The sequence below is a fragment of the Oncorhynchus mykiss genome, chromosome 21 (assembly GCF_013265735.2).
Source record: "Oncorhynchus mykiss isolate Arlee chromosome 21, USDA_OmykA_1.1, whole genome shotgun sequence".
Classification (NCBI taxonomy): domain Eukaryota; kingdom Metazoa; phylum Chordata; class Actinopteri; order Salmoniformes; family Salmonidae; genus Oncorhynchus; species Oncorhynchus mykiss.
This window is the reverse complement of record NC_048585.1, coordinates 19,046,119-19,065,636: the sequence shown is the minus strand read 5'-3', so window position 1 is coordinate 19,065,636 and position 19,518 is coordinate 19,046,119. Positions and strand designations below refer to the sequence as shown.

General features: G+C 45.8%; 1 protein-coding gene across 6 annotated transcripts in view; it reads left to right on the top strand.

Moving 5' to 3' along the window:
- Positions 1–19,518, top strand: part of LOC110501015 (ankyrin repeat and sterile alpha motif domain-containing protein 1B) — a 308,010-nt gene that overhangs the window by 105,916 nt on the left and 182,576 nt on the right. For all 6 annotated transcript variants that reach the window (XR_005038543.1, XM_036957167.1, XM_036957166.1 and 3 more), the window contains 4 exons: positions 157–258; positions 6,232–6,360; positions 10,273–10,349; positions 10,481–10,591. Coding sequence is in view for 5 of the 6 variants with exons in the window: in XM_036957167.1 (XP_036813062.1) it covers positions 157–258; positions 6,232–6,360; positions 10,273–10,349; positions 10,481–10,591 (419 nt within the window). In the remaining variant the exon portion in view is untranslated. The remainder of the gene's footprint in view (positions 1–156; positions 259–6,231; positions 6,361–10,272; positions 10,350–10,480; positions 10,592–19,518) is intronic.

The window sequence follows — 19,518 nt, the reverse complement described above, 5'->3', positions numbered from 1 at the left end:
GCTTCCCCTTTAAAATGTGTATATAGATTTACTTGTTAAGGGAGTGTGTGTAGGAGGCTAGATTTATGTGTGTGCTTGCTCGTGTGTGAGTGTGGGGTGGTGTCGCCTGGGTGCCTGTCTGACCCATGGTTTCGGTCTTCTGTCTGTCTGTTGCAGGTATTGATGCCAACATCACAGACTGCCAGGGAAGGACAGCTCTGGAGATCCTCAGAGAACACCCCGCACAGAAGTCCCAGCAAATCACTGCACTCATGCAAGGTACCACACATTAACATACACATGCATTAAAACCACACACACGCATTAACCACACACACACACGCATTAACCACACACACACACGCATTAACACACACATGCATTAACACACACACGCAAACCTTTTAAGGCTAGGGGAAAAATAACGTTCCCAAAGTAAAAAGGCTCTTTCTCAGGACCAGATGCTAGAATATGCATATAATTGACAGCTTAGGATAGAAAACACTCTAAAGTTTCCAAAACTGTAAAAATATTGTCTGTGAGTATAACAGAACTGATATTGCAGGCGAAAGCCTGAGAAAAATCCAATCAGGAAGTGACTCTTATTTTGAAACCTCTGCGTTCCTATGCATCTCTATTGACCATTGAAAGGGATATCAACCAGACTCCTTTTTCTATGGCTTCCCTAATGTGTCTACAGCCACTAGACATAGTTTCAGGCTTTTATTTTGAAAACTGAGCGTGAACGACAACATTGCCTCAGTGGTCAGGTGGTGGCTCTCAGAGTGATTTGTGCGTAATAGACAAATGCGGCCATTGTTCTTCTCGCTCCTACTGAAAAGCCCGGTTGATATATTATCGAATAGATATTTGACAAACACCTTGGGGATTGATTATAAAAAACGTTTGCCATGTTTCTGTCGATATTATGGATCTAATTAGTAATTTTTTTCGGCGTTGTCGTGACGCAATTTCCGGTGGATTTCTCAACCAAACGTGTACAAGAAAAGGAGGTATTTCGGCTATAAAAATAATCTTTATGGAACAAAATTAACATTTGCTGTCTAACTGTGAGTCTCGTGAGTGAAAACATCCGAAGCTCATCAAAGGTAAATTATTTAATTTGATTGCTTTTCTGAGTTTCACTATATTTCACTTGTGATTTCATGAATATGAATATTTTCTAGTAAGATTTTTTGTCCGTTGCGTTATGCTAATTAGTGTAGTTGATGACAATTCTCCCGGATCCGGGAGGGGTAGTTAAAAGTTAACACACACACGCATTAACATACACACACATGCATTAACATACACACACACATGCATTAACATACACACACATTAACACAAACAGTAACATACACACACACATGCATTAACATGCATTAACATACACACACATTAACACACACACACATTAACATACACACGTGAGCATGTGTTTACACACCGCTCTCTCTCTCCCTCGTCGTGACAGTGTACGTGGTTGTTTAGAGTACCGGGCGGTGTAGTGTCCGGATGTGTGCAGATTGATACAAGTCGTTCCAGGAAGTGTATCTGTCCAATGGGGAACGAGAACAATGTGAGCCCTCTGTGTTGCTCTTCCTATACACAGGGGGGAGGGGGATTCTCTTACGCAACCTAATGCTTCAGCCATTGTCTTCTGCTCTCAGAGAACGATGCACTGTTGTCACTAGTCCTGAGTTGTTAGTGTAGGATAATGACTTCACGGGTTAACTCATTGAGTGGCCTGGTTATCTGCAGTTATGGCTAAGCCCCTAGAAAGACTCTGGGATGTTCTGTAGGAGTGAGTGGTTTTGGGTTTGTGGATGTGAATTTGGCTGTCTTGGTTGTCCTTTTCAAGTCAAACTTTATTTGTCAAATGCTCCGAATACAACAAGTGTAGACTTTACCGTGAAATGCTTCCTTACAAGCCCTTAACCAACAGGGCAGTTCAAGAAGAGTTAAGAACATATTTGCCAAATAGACTAAAATAAAAAGTAACACAATAAGAATAACAATAACGAGGCTATATACAAGGGGCACCGGTACCTAGTCAGTGTGCAGGGGTACAGGCTAGTTGAGGTCATCTGTACATGTAGATGGGGGCGAAGTGACTATGCATAGATAATAAACAGCGAGTAGCAGCAGTGTTTTTTATAAATTGTTCAGCAGTCTTATGGCTTGGGGGGGTAGAAGCTGTTGAGGATCTTTTTGGTCCTAGACTTGGCACTCCGGTACCGCTTGCCGTGCGGTAGCAAAGACAACAGTCTATAACTTGGGTGACTGGAGTCTCTGACAATTTTATAGGCTTTCCTCTGACATCGCCTATTGTATAGGTCCTGAATTGCAGGAAGCTTGGCCCCAGTGATGTACCTGGCTGTACGCACCACCCTCTGTAGCGCCTTACGGTCAGAATCCAAGCAGTTGCCATACCAGGCGGTGATGCAACCGGTCAGGATGCTCTCGATGGTGCAGCTGTAGAACCTTTTGAGGATCTGGGGACCCATGCCAAATCTTTTTTTCTCCCCCTCTCCTGAGGGGGAAAAGGTTTTGTCATGCCCTCTTTACGACTGTCTTGGTATGTTTGGACCACGATAGTTCGTTGGTGATGTGGACACCAAGGAACTTGAAACTCTTGACCCGCTCCACTACAGCCCCGTCAATGTTTTTCCTGTAGTCCACGATCCTCTCCTTTGTCTTGCTCACATTGAGGGAGAGGTTGATGTCCTGGCACCACACTGCCAGTTCTCTGACCTCCCTCTCATTGTTGTCGGTGATCAGGCCTACCACTGTTGTGTTGTCAGCAAACTTAATGATGGTGTTGGAGTCGTGTTTGGCCGCGCAGATGTGGGTGAACAGGGAATACAGGAGGGGACTAAGTACACACCCCTGAGGGGCCCCAATGTTATGGATCAGCGTGGCAAACGTGTTGTTGCCTACTATTACCACCTGGGGGCGGCCCGTCCAGGATCCATTTGCAGTGAGAGGTGTTTAGTCCCAGAATCCTTAGCTTAGTGATGAGCTTTGTGGGAGCTATGGTGTTGAACGCTGAGCTGTAGTCAATGAACAGCATTCTCACATAGGTATTCCTTTTGTCCAGGTGAGAAAGGGCAGTGTGGAGTGCGATTGAGATTGCGTCATCTGTGGATCTGTTGGGGCGGTATGTGGGTCTAGGGTGTCCGGGAGGATGCTGTTGTGAGCCATGACCAGTCTTTCAAAGCACTTCATGGCTACCGACGTGAGTGCCATGAGGCGGTAATCATTTAGGCAGGTTAACTTCGCTTCCTTGGGCACAGGGACTATGGTTGTCTGCTTGAAACATGTAGGTATTACTTACTCGGTCAGGGAGAGTTTGAAAATGTCAGTGAAGACACTTGCCAGTTGGTCCACGCATGCTTTGAGTACACGTTCTGGTAATCCGTGTGGCCCATCATCTTTGTGAATGTTGACCTGTTTAAAGGTTTTGTTCACATCGGCTGCCGAGAGCGTTATCACACAGTCATCCATAACAGCTGGTGCTCTCGTGCATGCTTCAGTGTTGCTTGCATCGAAGCGAGCATAAAAGCTTGTCTGGTAAGCTCGTTAGCTCGTCTGGTAGGCTCGCGTCACTGGCAGCTCACTTCTGGGTTTCCCTTTGTAGTCCGTGATAGTTTTCAAGCCCTGCCACATCCAATGAGCGTCAGAGCCGCTTATAAGAATTCCCGCTATGCCCTCAGACGAACCATCAAACAAGCAAAGCGTCAATTTAGGATTCAATCTTAATCCTATATTGACACTTTGCTTGTTTGATGGTTCGTCTGAGGGCATAGCGGGATTTCTATATAAGCGTCCGGATTAGTCTCCCCCGCCTTGAAAGCGGCAGCTCTAGCCTTTAGCTCAATGGGGGTGTTGCCTGTAATCTATGGCTTCTGGTTGTGATATGTACGTACAGTCATTGTGGGGACGACGTCCTCAATGTACTTATTGATGAAGCCAATGACTGAGGTGGTGAACTCCTCAATGCCAGTGGATGAATCCCGGAACATATTCCAGTTTGTGCTAGCAAAACAGTCCTGTAGTGTAGCATCCGTGTCATCTGACCACTTCCGTATTGAACGAATCACTGGTACTTCCAGCTTTAGTTTTTGCTTGTAAGCAGGAATCAGGAGATAGAATTATGGTCAGATTTGCCAAATGGAGGACGGGGGAGAGCTTGTTTGCATCTCTGTGTGTGGAGTAAAGGTGGTCTAGGACTTTTTTTCTCTGGTTGTACATGTGACATGCTGGTAAAAATGTTGTAAAACTGATTTAAGTTTGTCTGCATTAAAGTCTCCGGCCACTAGGGGCACCGCTTCTGGTTAGGGTGTGTTACCCACACACATGCACATGCACATTGCCATGTAATTCTTATTCTATTTACCCAGAGTCAGATGAACTTGTGGTCACCATTTGTTTGTCTCTGCGTCCAGTATGAAGGAAGTTAGAGCTAGTGTTACGAGCCAATGCTAACTAGCGTAGCAAAATGACTAGAAGACTACAGGTATGTTAGCGTATGGAGGCAGAACCGAGTGATTTCCACTAGATGGGCCAGCTGCAAAGTCAAAATTAGAAAAATGTATGAAAAAAAAATGTGCTTTTTGGTCTTCATTTAAGGTTAGGCATTAGGGTTAGCTTTAAAATCTTATTTGCTGACTTTGTGGCCAGCTAGCGACCACTCTGCAGTACTGCCTCCAGAACAAGATTCATGACGAAAAACTCTGACCTGCGCATATGCTTCAGTCATACTGCACGCAGACTCGAAGAGACACAAAAATGGTATCCACGAGTTCATCTGACTCTGGGGGAGCAGAACAATGGCCCGAATCTACCTTTAATCACAGCTGTAGACCGGGGTTGACTAGACACCAGAGAAGACGAACAGTCTTGACCTGACATATAGAAGCTACAATCAGTGGTGCTAGTAGAAGCCCTGCAGTCTGCTGTTGTGCGAGAGACAGACAGAGACAGACAGACAGAGAGAGAGAGAGAAACAGACAGACAGAGAGAGACAGACAGACAGAGAGAGACAGACAGACAGAGAGAGACAGACAGACACAGAGAGAGACCGAGAGAGACAGAGAGAAACAGACAGACAGACAGACAGACAGACAGACAGACAGACAGACAGACAGACAGACAGACAGACAGACACAGAGAGAGAGAGACACAGAGAGAGAGAGACACAGAGAGAGAGAGACACAGAGAGAGAGAGACACAGAGAGAGAGAGACACAGAGAGAGAGAGACACACAGAGAGAGAGAGAGAGAGAGAGACAGACAGACAGAGACCAGTTCTAGATGATTTAGAGAGGAAACTGTAAAGATGGATGAGAGAGAAGAGAGATATGGAAACAGAGGGGTTATTTCAGGGTCAGGAATGAGAGAGGAGGGAGAGGTTAGCAGGGGGAGAGAAGGAGAAGGAGAGAAAATAATAGTGGGGATGAGAGGGAGAAAGACAGACAGAAAGAGGGAGGCGGGGGGGGGAAGAGAAATGCAGAGATTGTGACAGAAAATCAAATTCAGGGTTGAGCTGGGAGAGAGTGAATGGATCAGCTGCCTCCCATTTCCTGTCAGAGATAGAGAGTCAGAGGGAGAGAAAGTGGAATTTCATTCCGCGATTAATCCCACCCATTTACACGCAATAGTACTCAGTCATCATTATTCATGTACTGTATTTAAATGATTCAATCCATATATTTAAAAGTTATGTATGAATATCTTATGCCTGATTTTTATCTCTAACACCTTTTTACACCACACACACACACACACACACACACACACACACACACACTCCCTGTGTGTTACAGTACCTCTTAGTTGGATCTTTCCTACTAACACACAGCCAGGCTCCTGCCTTGTGACTAAATTCAACAAGCCTGCTGTGTCTGTGTTAGCGAGCTCATAGTTTCTTCCTGCTTCACACTCCTATTCCATACGCCTTGTATTGCTGTGTGTGTTTCTGTGTGCGTGTTTCTGTATGTGGTTCATTATCAGTATGGTTCCTCATAGCCTGGTTTCTTCCTAGGTTTTGGCCTTTCTAGGGAGTTTTTCCTAGCCAACGTGCTTCAATACCTGCAATCTGTCTCTCCGTCTCTGTCTCTCTCTGTCTCTCTCTGTCTCTCTCTGTCTCTCTCTGTCTCTCTCTCTCTGTCTCTCTCTCTCTCTCTCTCTCTCTCTCTCTCTCTCTCTCTCTCTCTCTCTCTCTCTCCTCTCTCTCCTCTCTCTCCAGAATATATGATGGAGGAGATGATGGACAATAAGAGTGTGTTGATGGAGGAACCTATTCGCCAGGGTCCTGTCCCCACACCTCGCACTTCTATCCCCTCTCCCTCCCCCTCCCCCTCCCTCAGGCACAAAAGTAAGTACACACACACACACAAACTTGCGCGCACACACACACACACACGCATACGAATACGCACAAACACACACACACTATACACATACAGTGCCCTCGGAAAGTATTCAGACCCCTTGGCTTTTTCCACATTTGTTTACGTTACGGTCTTAATCTCAAATGGATTAAATAAATAAATCATCCTCACACAATACCTCATAATGACAAAGCGAAAACAGGTTTTTAGAAATTTTGGCAAATGTATTAAATTTAAAAAACAGAAATACCTTATCCTCCATCATTCTTAAATGGATTAAGCTTGTAACCACCAAGATTCTTTCTAGAGTTTGCCGCCTGGCCAAACTGAGCAATCGGGGGAGAAGGACCTTGGTCCGGGAGGTGACCAAGAACACGATGGTCACTCTGACAGAGCTCCAGAGTTCTTCTGTAGAGATGGTTGTCCTTCTGAAAGGTTCTCACATCTCTGCAGCACTCCACCAATCAGGCCTTTATGGGAGAGTGACTTGACGGAAGCCACTCCTTAGTAAAAATGTACATGACAGCCCTCTTGGAGGCACCTAAAGACTCTCAGACCATGAGAATCAATATTCTCTGGTCTGATGAAACCTAGATTGAACTCTTTGGCCTGAATGCCAAGCATCACGTCTGGAGGAAACCTGGCACCATCCCTACAGTGAAGCATGGTGTGGATGTTTTTCAGCAGCAGGGACTGGGAGACTACTCAGGATGGAGGCAAAGATGAATGGAGTAAAGTACAGAGAGTCCTTGATGAAAACCTGCCCCAGAGCGCTCAGGACCTCAGACTGGGGTGAAGGTTCACCTTCCAACAGGACAACGATCCTAAGCACACAGCCAAGACAACGCGGGAGTGGCTTCGGGACAAGTCTCTTAAATGTCCTTGAGTGGCCTAGCCAGAGCCCGGACTTGAACCCGATCGAACATCTCTGGAGATACCTGAAAATAGCTGTGTAGCGTCGCTCCCCATCCAACCTGATAGAGCTTGAGAGGATCTGCAGAGAAGAATGGGCGAAACTCCCCAAATACAGGTGTGCCAGGCTTGTAGCGTCATATCCAAGAAGAGGCTGTAATCGATGCCAAAGGTGCTTCAACAAAGTCCTGAGTAAAGGGCCTCCACCCTACCTGACACCCTAGACCCACTCCAATTTGCTTACCGCCCCAATAGGTCCACAGACGACGCAATCGCTACCACACTGCACACTGCCCTAACCCATCTGGACAAGAGGAATACCTATGTGAGAATGCTGTTCATCGACTACAGCTCAGAATTTAACACCATAGTACCCTCCAAACTCGTCATCAAGCTCGAGATCCTGGGTCTTGACCCCGCCCTGTGCAACTGGGTACTGGACTTCCTGACGGGCCGCCCCCAGGTGGTGAGGGTAGGTAACAACATCTCCACACCGCTGATCCTCAACACTGGGGCCCCACAAGGGTGCGTTCTTGAGCCTCTCCTGTACTCCCTGTTCACGTTCTACTGCATGGCCATGCACGCCTCCAACTCAATCATTAAGTTTTCGGGACAACACTACAGTGGTAGGCTTGATTACCAACAACGACGAGACGGCCTACAGGAAGGAGTTGAGGGCCCTCGGAGTGTGGTGTCAGGAAAATAACCTCACACTCAACAGCAGAGGGAGCACCCCCCTATCCACATCGACGGGACAGTAGTGGAGAGGGTAGTACGTTTTAAGTTCCTCAGCGTACACATCACGGACAAACTGAATTGGTCCACCCACTCCTCAGGAGGCTGAAGAAATTCAGCTTGTCACCAAAAGCACTCACAAACTTCTACAGATGCACAATCGAGAGCATCCTGTCGGGCTGTATCACTGCCTGGTACGACAACTGCTCCGCCCACAACCGTAAGGCTCTCCAGAGGGTAGTGAGGTCTGCACAATGCATCACCGGGGGCAAACTACCTGCCCTCCAGGACACCTACACCACCCGATGTCACAGGAAGGCCATAAAGATCATCAAGGACAACAACCACCCAAGCCACTGCCTGTTCACCCCGCTGTCATCCAGAAGACGAGATCAGTACAGGTGCATCAAAGCAGGGACTGAGAGACTGAAAAACAGCTTCTATCTCAAGGCCATCAGACTGTTAAACAGCCACCACTAACATTGAGTGGCTGCTGCCAACACACTGACTCAACTCCAGCCACTTTAATAATGGAAATTGATGTAAAAAATGTATTACTAGCCACTTTAAACAATGCTACTTAATAGAAGGTTTACATACCCTACATTACTCATCTTATATGTATATGTATATACTGTACTCTATATCATCTACTGCATCTTGCCATCTTTATGTAATACATGTATCACTAGCCACTTTAAACTATGCCACTTTTTGTTTATATACCCTACATTACTCATCTCATATGTATATACTGTACTCTATACCATCTACTGCATCTTGCCTATGCCGTTCTGTACCATCACTCATTCATATATCTTTATGTACATATTCTTTTTATCCCTTTACACTTGTGTGTGTATAAGGTAGTAGTTTTGGAATTGTTAGGTTAGATTACTCGTTGGTTATTACTGCATTGTTGGAACTAGATGCACAAGCATTTCGCTACACTCTCATTAACATCTGCTAACCATGTGTATGTGACAAATACATTTGATTTGATTTTGAGTACTTATTTAAATGTGATATTTCAGTTTTGTATTCTTAATAAATTAGCAAAACATTTCTGGGGTATTGTGTGTAGATTGATGAGGGGGAAAAGAGTAAGGCTGTAATGTAACAAAGTGTGGACAAAGTCCAGGGGCTGAATACTTTCCCGAAGGCACGGTATCTACTACACACATGGTGAGCACTGCCTATTGGTATGAACCTGTACTACCTAAGTCAACTTCAATAGTTTTCCTCTTATCCAACACTGCCCCTAGTGGCTGAGTTGGAGCGGTGCACTGGTATCTCTCATACAATTCCTGCTGCTCTCTCTCTCTCTCTCTTCTCAATCACCACCAGTCAGCACTCCCCTTTAATTATCTTTATTGCGAGAGAGCGGGAGGGAGCAGAAAATACACATTCAGCACAGCTCGTGCACGCCTGAACACACACCGTGTTTAAACACCTCGACACATTTTATTGTAGGGTGAGAGGGAATGGTGGAGAGAGGGAGGGAGACAGGGAGGGTGTTGTGGAGAAAGGAGAGAGGGAGGGTGTGGTGGAGAAAGGAGAGAGAGAGGGTGTTGTGGAGAAAGGAGGAGAGAGGGTGTTGTGGAGAAAGGAGGAGAGAGTGAGGGGGAGGGAGAGAGTGGTGCTTTCAGGTCTGTGAAGGCCAGTGAACGAGGGCAGACCCAGAGAGGAACATATTAAGGTGTTGACATGTGTATTTGGCCAGGTCTGCTCTCTTTAGTTAATTTGTTAAGTAGAAACAACCCCAGTTTGATCCATCATCATTATGTACTATAGTACTCTGTCTCTAGCTGTTTTCACTGAAGGAAATACCATCAGTGAGCAGGTCACTCCAAGATGTGTGTGTGCCACAGTGGCAGAAGCTAGATAGATATTGATTCCGAAAGAGGCCACAGAGAAAAGTAGATTGAAAGAGAGAGAGTGATGGAGAAAGAGGCTTCTTCTCTTTTGACTTCAGCTCTCTTTCTCACCTCTCCATTCTTTAACAGCCTTACATGTCACAATTAACGCTAATTGTTGAAAACATATTTTGTATTTTTTTGCCCCCTTCCTTTGACTATACACAATCTCCTCTCCCCCATCTCCTCTCTCTCCCCCTCTCCCATCTCCTCTCTCTCCCCTTTCTCTCTCCCCATATCTCCCCTCTCTCTCCCCTTGTAATCTCTCTCCTTCGCTCTCTCTACTCCTCCCTCTCCCCCATCTCCTTTCCCCCTCCTCCTCCTCCTCCCCAGATGATGCTGTGACAGGGGAGCTCTCCAAGCTGCTAAATGAGATGAAGATGTGTCGGGACAGAGACTACTCCTTTGAGGTGTGTTATGTTGTTATTCTCTTCATCTTTATCTTATAGATCCTTGTGTTGTCTTTGGAATCATTGCTGATGCTTGTGGTGATCAAACCAAGTCATTAAATTAGTACCCGACTCCACTCTACTCTACTTAGGAGCTCTGCCAGACCATCTCATCCCACTCTCATTCCATGGAGAGCTTTGGCAGCGGTCACCTATCAGACGAGGAGCGACGCAGTAACGGCACCCTTAGCAGAGTCAGAAAGGTGAGCACCATTTTGGATCAGGGAGGGAGGATGGGACCAGGGGTAATCAAGGGGGATGTGGAGGGTGGATGGGACCATTTTGGATCAGGGAGGGTGGATGGGACCAGGGGTAATCAAGGGGGATGTGGAGGGTGGGGACCATTTTGGATCAGGGATGGTGGATGAGACCAGGGGTAATCAAGGGGGATGTGGAGGGTGGGGACCATTTTGGATCAGGGAGGGAGGGAGGATGGGACCAGGGGTAATCAAGGGGGATGTGGAGGGTGGGGACCATTTTGGATCAGGGAGGGTGGATGGGACCAGGGATAATCAAGGGTGAGGAGGGTGAGGACCATTTTCGCAATTTTGGGTCTGGTATCATATTGTTATTCTTAGATTGGAAAACCATGTTCTACTGCATCACTCTGTGGTCCATTCCTGTAGTAGCATTTAGTCACCAGGAGAGGGCAGCCTCAGCCTCAGTAAGGCAGACATGTTTACTGAGCAAAAACATAAACTCAACATTCAACAATTTCAAAGATTTTACTGGGTTACCGTTCATGTAAGGAAATCAGTCAATTGAAATAAATAAATTAGGGCCTGATCTTTTGATTTCACATGACTGGGAAAACAGAAACATCTATTAGTCACAGATATCTTAAACAAAAAGTAGAGGCGGAGATCAGAAAACCAGTCAGCATCTGGTGTGACCAGCATTTGCCTCACGCTGTAAATAGACTTGATCAGGATGATGATTGTGGGCTGTGGAATGTTGTCCCACTCCTCATCAATGGCTGTGCGAAGTTGCTGGATATTGGCGGGAACTCAAACATGCTGTCGTGCAAGTCGATCCAGAGCATCTCATACGTGCTCAATGGGTGACCTGTCTGGGTATGCAGGCCATGAAGGAACTGGGACATTTTCAGCTACCAGATCCTTGCGACATGCTGAAACTTGAGGTGAAGGAGACGGATGAATGGCACGACAACGGTCCTCAGGAACTCGTCACAGTATCTCTGTGCATTCAAATTGCCATCAATAACTACACGTGTTTGTTGTCCGTAGCTTATGCCTGTCCATACCATAACCTCACTGCCACCATGCGGCACTCTGTTCACAACATTGACAACATTAAACCTCTCGCCCACACATCTGCCTGGTACAGTTGAAACCGGTATTCAACTGTGAAGAGCCCACTTCTCCAGCGTGCCAGTGACCATCGAAGGTGAGCATTTGCCTACTGAAGTCGGTTACGACGCTGAACTGCAGTCAGGTCAAGACCCTGGTGAGGACTACGAGCACGCAGATGAGCTTCCCTTAGACGGTTTCTGATAGTTTGTGCAGAAATTCTTCAGTTATGCAAACCCACACATTCATCAGCTGTCCGGGTGGCTGGTCTCAGATTATCCCGCAGGTGAAGAAGTCAGATGTGGAGGTCCTGGGTTGATGTGATTACACATGGTCTGCGGTTGTGAGGCCTGTTGGACGTACTGCCAAATTCTCTAAAACAACATTGGAGGCGGCTTATGGTAGAGAAATTAATATTAAATTCTCTGGCAACTGCTCTTGTGGACATTCCTGCAGTCAGCATGCCAATTGCACACTCCATCAAAACTTGAGACATCTGTGGCATTATGTTGTGTGACAAAACTGCAAATTTTTAGTGGCCTTTTGTCCCCAGCACAGGATCCACCTGTGTAATGACATGCTGTTTAATCAGCTTCTTGATATCCCACACTTGTCAGGTGGTGGATTGTCATGTCAAAGGATACATTCTCACTAACAAGGATGTGAACAAAATGTTAGCGAAATACGTTTTTCGTCCATATGGAACATCACTGGGATCTGGCTGGGCCACTTAACCATCAAATCAAATCAAATTTTATTTGTCACATACACATGGTTAGCAGATGTTAATGCGAGTGTAGCGAAATGCTTGTGCTTCTAGTTCCGACAATGCAGTAATAACAAGTAATCTAACTAACAATTCCAAAACTACTGTCTTGTACACAAGTGTAAGGGGATAAAGAATATGTACATAAGGATATATGAATGAGTGATGGTACAGAGCAGCATAGGCAAGATACAGTAGATGGTATCGAGTACAGTATATACATATGAGATGAGTATGTAAACAAAGTGGCATAGTTAAAGTGGCTAGTGATACATGTATTACATAAGGATACAGTCGATGATAGAGTACAGTATATACGTATGCATATGAGATGAAAAATGTAGGGTAAGTAACATTATATAAGGTAGCATTGTTTAAAGTGGCTAGTGATATATTTACATCATTTCCCATCAATTCCCATTATTAAAGTGGCTGGAGTTGAGTCAGTGTCAGAGTCAGTGTGTTGGCAGCAGCCACTCAATGTTAGTGGTGGCTGTTTAACAGTCTGATGGCCTTGAGATAGAAGCTGTTTTTCAGTCTCTCGGTCCCAGCTTTGATGCACCTGTACTGACCTCGCCTTCTGGATGATAGCGGGGTGAACAGGCAGTGGCTCGGGTGGTTGATGTCCTTGATGATCTTTATGGCCTTCCTGTGACATCGGGTGGTGTAGGTGTCCTGGAGGGCAGGTAGTTTGCCCCCGGTGATGCGTTGTGCAGACCTCACTACCCTCTGGAGAGCCTTACGGTTGAGGGCGGAGCAGTTGCCGTACCAGGCGGTGATACAGCCCGCCAGGATGCTCTCGATTGTGCATCTGTAGAAGTTTGTGAGTGCTTTTGGTGACAAGCCGAATTTCTTCAGCCTCCTGAGGTTGAAGAGGCGCTGCTGCGCCTTCTTCACAATGCTGTCTGTGTGAGTGGACCAATTCAGTTTGTCTGTGATGTGTATGCCGAGGAACTTAAAACTTGCTACCCTCTCCACTACTGTTCCATCGATGTGCATAGGGGGGGTGTTCCCTCTGCTATTTCCTGAAGTCCACAATCATCTCCTTAGTTTTGTTGACGTTGAGTGTGAGGTTATTTTCCTGACACCACACTCCGAGGGCCCTCACCTCCTCCCTGTAGGCCGTCTCGTCGTTGTTGGTAATCAAGCCTACCACTGTTGTGTCGTCCGCAAACTTGATGATTGAGTTGGAGGCCTGCGTGGCCACGCAGTCGTGGGTGAACAGGGAGTACAGGAGAGGGCTCAGAACGCACCCTTGTGGGGCCCCAGTGTTGAGGATCAGCGGGGAGGAGATGTTGTTGCCTACCCTCACCACCTGGGGGCGGCCCGTCAGGAAGTCCAGTACCCAGTTGCACAAGGCGGGGTCCCAGAGACCCAGGGTCTCGAGCTTGATGACGAGCTTGGAGGGTACTATGGTGTTGAATGCCGAGCTGTAGTCAATGAACAGCATTCTCACATAGGTATTCCTTTTGTCCAGATGGGTTAGGGCAGTGTGGTTGAGATTGCATCGTCTGTGGACCTATTTGGGCGGTAAGCAAATTGGAGTGGGTCTAGGGTGTCAGGTAGGGTGGAGGTGATATGGTCCTTGACTAGTCTCTCAAAGCACTTCATGATGACGGAAGTGAGTGCTACGGGGCGGTAGTCGTTTAGCTCAGTTACCTTAGCTTTCTTGGGAACAGGAACAATGGTGGCCCTCTTGAAGCATGTGGGAACAGCAGACTGGTATAGGGATTGATTGAATATGTCCGTAAACACACCGGCCAGCTGGTCTGCGCATGCTCTGAGGGCGCGGCTGGGGATGCCGTCTGGGCCTGCAGCCTTGCGAGGGTTAACACGTTTAAATGTCTTACTCACCTCGGCTGCAGTGAAGGAGAGACCGCATGTTTTCGTTGCAGGCCGTGTCAGTGGCACTGTATTGTCCTCAAAGCGGGCAAAAAAGTTATTTAGTCTGCCTGGGAGCAGGACATCCTGGTCCGTGACTGGGCTGGATTTCTTCCTGTAGTCCGTGATTGACTGTAGACCCTGCCACATGCCTCTTGTGTCTGAGCCGTTGAATTGAGATTCTACTTTGTCTCTGTACTGACGCTTAGCTTGTTTGATAGCCTTGCGGAGGGAATAGCTGCACTGTTTGTATTCGGTCATGTTACCAGACACCTTGCCCTGATTAAAAGCAGTGGTTCGCGCTTTCAGTTACACACGAATGCTGCCACCAATCCACGGTTTCTGGTTAGGGAATGTTTTAATCGTTGCTATGGGAACGACATCTTCAACGCACGTTCTAATGAACTCGCACACCGAATCAGCGTATTCGTCAATGTTGTTGTCTGACGCAATACGAAACATGTCCCAGTCCACGTGATGGAAGCAGTCTTGGAGTGTGGAGTCAGCTTGGTCGGACCAGCGTTGGACAGACCTCAGCATGGGAGCCTCTTGTTTTAGTTTCTGTCTGTAGGCAGGGATCAACAAAATGGAGTCGTGGCCATAAAGGCCTGATAGGTGGAGTGCTGCAGAAATGGTTATCCTTCTGGAAGGTTCCACCATCTCCACAGAGGAACTCTGGAGCTCTGTCAGAGTGACCATTGTGTTCTTGGTCACCTCCCGAACCAAGGCCCTTCTCCCCCGATTGCTCAGTTTTGCTGGGCGGCCAGCTCTAGGAAGAGTCTTGGTGTTTCCAAACTTCTTCCATTTTAGAATGATTGAGTCCACTGTGTTCTTGGGGACCTTCATGTTGCAGACATTTTTTGGTACCCTTCCCCAGACCTGTGCCCAACATAAGCTCTTATGACAATTCCTTCCCCCTCATGGCTTGGTTTTTGCTTCATGCACTGTCAACTGTGGGACCTTATATAGACAGGTTTGTGCCTTTCCAAATCATGTCCAATCAATAGAATTTACCACAGATGGACTCCAAGTTGTAGAAACATCTCAAGGATGATCCATTCAAACAGGTTGCACCTGAGCTCAATTTCAAGTTTTATAGCAAAGGGTCTGAATACTTATGTGAATAAGGTATTCCTTTTTTAAATTTCTAATACATTTGCTAAAATAAAATGAAAACTGTTTTCGCTTTGTCATTATGGGGTATTGTGTGTAGATTGAAGAGGGAAACAATGAATTCAATCCATTTTAGAATAAGGCTGTAACCTAACAAAATGTGTAAAAAGGGAAGGTGTTGGAATACTTTCAGAATGCACTGTACATTTCTGTTCAGTATAGAACATCCTCCTTCCTTCTGTAAAGTAACCACTGATCTGACATGACTGGATTGGTGAAAGCTATGTAATGGAATCCTTGCTTTACATCAAATCAGTGATTTTGCTGGAATTCACTTGAAGGAAGGCAGTAAGGTAGGAAGGAAGGGTGCGTGTTTTAGTACTAGAACAAGGCCTTGGTCAGCCCAGCTTCACCCCTGAGAGCTGATTGGTAGAAGGGCTTTCATCATGGCGACAGGGGTCCAGTTTCTCTCGTTTCCAGGGAGATTGATACCCGTGGCGTTTGGCGCGGCACACTAACAGGAATTGATCTGGTCTGAATCAAACCACTGCCACTGTGTGTGTGGTGGGAGTGGGTGGCTTGATGGAGCAACAGCCTCTGGGCAGGCCTTGCCTTGGTTTAATAGAAGCACAAACACGTCTCAATCAGTCACACACTGAGGCGACGATGTAGGCGCAAACACACACACACACACACACACACACACACACACACACAGAGCACATGTAATGGAGAGGGTTACGAACAGTATGTATTAGATTTAGTGTCTTCATGGTCAGTGTCTGTATGTGTGTGTCTCGTACTTATTTGTATGGCTCTCTATGGATCTGGATGTGTGAATATGTCCCCTGCGCCCATACAGGCCTATGTGCTCATTTGTATGCATGCACCTCCATTAGCATGACACACTGTAAATGTCACAGAGCGATGCAGCATCTGTCCATCAGACAGACTGATGAATAAAAACATGGTCATCTCCCATATCTGCTGTGGGACACACTCATCAACTTCCTGGTTCCAGAGCTGAGGTATAACCATAGACAAAGTGTTGGATGTCTATGCGTGTAGCCCACTGCCCTCCTCACTACGTCTGCTGTACACTACGGAAGGGCCTCGCTGGCTACGGAAAAGCCTCTTGGCAGCGAAATCCACACGCTGGTTACTGAATAGAACAAGTCAACAGCCAGGTCACAGATAGGTGTTCATCATGTTTGTTTAATAATGATGTGACATCATTGGTGTGCCGTACCGACATGGCCTTGGTGGCCCGTACCGACATGGCCTTGGTGGTCCGTACCGACATGGCCTTGGTGGCCCGTACCGACATGGCCTTGGTGGCCCGTACCGACATGTCCTTGGTGGCCCGTACACCAACATGGCCTTGTCACGTGTGATTGTAAGATGACCATTGACAATTGACAACACAGTCAAGCCCACACTACCTTAATAGTAGCACACAACAAACCAGCTTTTTCCCCACTAAACATAGTCATTTGTGGTGTCAAGGAGTCCAACGACTCTACCCCCAGGCTTCCAAAGGGCCTAGCTCTGACAAATCACCTCTACCGTTCAACAGAGAACAAGAAATATTCATTAGATAGCACATGCTAATATTATTCCACCAAATGAGTGTATCATCATTCAACTGAGCAGACCTGGAAGGACCTGGCTGCCTGGGTCCATGTTGAAGCCTGTGTCCCAAATGGAACCCTTTCTGGCAGTGTTTATGGCTCCCTTTCTAGATCAAAGTAGTGCCCTAGTATGTAGGGAATAGGGTCCAATTTGGGACATGGAAAAAATAATAATGGTATCAGTGTTAAGCCCATCTAATAGACCTGAAGAGAGAGTGTGTGTGTGTGTGTGTGTGTGTGTGTGTGTGTGTGTGTGTGTGTGTGTGTGTGTGTGTGTGTGTGTGTGTGTGTGTGTGTGTGTGTGTGTGTGTGTGTGTGTGTGTGTGTGTGTGTGTGTGTGTGTGAGATGATTATTGTGTGTTTTGTAGAGTATGTCTATATTGCATTTTGTCTTTTCGCAATCTCATAAGACTGGTGACCTTCTGGTTCTTCCATTTATTTTCTACAGAAATGTCTCTCCCTCTCCTCCTTACTCCATCTGCCCCTCTCTATCATTCTTTCTCTCTCTCTGTTCCTGTCTTGCTCTTTCTCTATTTCCCCTGCCTCTCTGCCTCTCAATCTCACTGGGCTTTCCCTCTGCATCATTTGGGTCACTGCTATTATCAGGAGACAATACCCCTTTCACAAGACCCGTCTAAACATATATCCTCCTGGCAATACAGACCCTGTGAAAAGGGCATATTGTGTGTGTTAGCGTGCACGTGTGTGTATTATTTGTTTGTCAGGATCCCCAGTAGCTTTTGCAGAAGCAGTTGCTGCTCTTCCAGGGGTCCACAAAAAACACTGAACATTACAAAGTTACAAAACACTGATAGACAAGGAAAGTCACACACATTTTAAATACAATTATATACAAACAATGCAACAAAAATAATGTGTGTGTGTGTGTTTGTCCCCGCCAGTCCATGAGTTGTTTTTTTAATCAGTATTTTTAAGGTCCTTTTGCTGTTTGAGTGATGGGAGATAGTAGAGAGTTCCATGCGATCATGGCTCTGTATAAAACAGCGTTGCCGTGAATTTGTTTTGGACTGTGAAGATACCCCTGGTGGTATGTCTTGTGGGGTGTGAATGAGTGTCTGAGCTGAATGTTATTTGATTATGCAGACAGACTGGTATTTTCGTCACAGTAATATTTCTCATTAAAACTAGGAGAAGCAGTTAATCTCTTGTCAACCCTCAACTAGGAAAGACTAGCATGCATGTTGTTGTTGTTAGTTCTGTATGTGCAGTTAAGCGTTCTGCTTTGTTTATGAGCCAGCTGCAGTTTTGCTACTGTTTCCTTATTTAGAATTTCAGTGAGCTCACTGGCTTTGAGTGCTGTAAAGTGGGAAATCATCCGCATACGTAGGCATTCTAGTTTTGTGTAAAACCAACAGCAAATAATTTAAAATAGAGAAGAGTATCGGCCCAAGGCAACTGCCCTGAGGGATACCTCATTGTAGATATCTGATGTTAAAGACGATTCCATTGAAGAACACTGGGTTCTATTGGATAAATAACTCTCCAACCATGTGTTGGCAGGTGATGTAAAGCCATACCAAGAGCGTTTTTTAAATAATAATGTATGATCAATAACATCGAAGAGTGCACTGAAATCTAACAATACAGCTCCAACTATCATCTTATTATACATTTATTTTAACCAATCAGTCATCTGAGTCAGTGCAGTACAAGTTGAATGTCCTTCTCTATATGCATGCTGAATCAGTAGTTAACTTGTTCTCTGAAAAATAGTGTTGTATTTGATCAAACACAATTATCTGCATCAGTTAACTAAAAATAGGCAGCAAACTGATTGGGCGGCTGTTAGCGCCAGCAAAGGGTGCTTTACTATTTTTAGGCAGTGGAATTACTTTTACTTCCTTCCACACCTGTGGACACACACACTCCTTCAGGCTTTGGTTAAAGATCTAGCCAATAGGGGTGGTGATACAGTCTGCTACCATTCAATAGTTTACCATCAAGGTTGTCTATACCTGGAGGCTTATCATTATTGATGGATAAAAACTGTTTTTCCACCTCTCCCACACTAACTTGACTGAACTGAAAACAGCAATCCTTCTCCTTCATTATTAAAACTCCTTAAGGAGGCTGTGAATTTTTTCAGCTTTTTGTTAAAAATCGCGCAAAATTTCAACGTCCTGCTACTCATGCCAGGAATATAGTATATGCATATGATTAGTATGTGTGGATAGAAAACACTCTGAAGTTTCTAAAACTGGTTAAATCATGTCTGTGACTATAACAGAACGTGTGTAGCAGGCAAAATCCCAAGGAAAACTGTTCACAAAAAAAAAAAAAAAAATCCCTCCGCCAGTCTCTGTATTGTCTATGGCAAGGGAAAATAGATAGCGACCAGTTTACAGTGCCTACAGCTTCCACACGATGTCGCCAGACTTGGCAATTTGAAGTAATCCTTGGTGAAATGA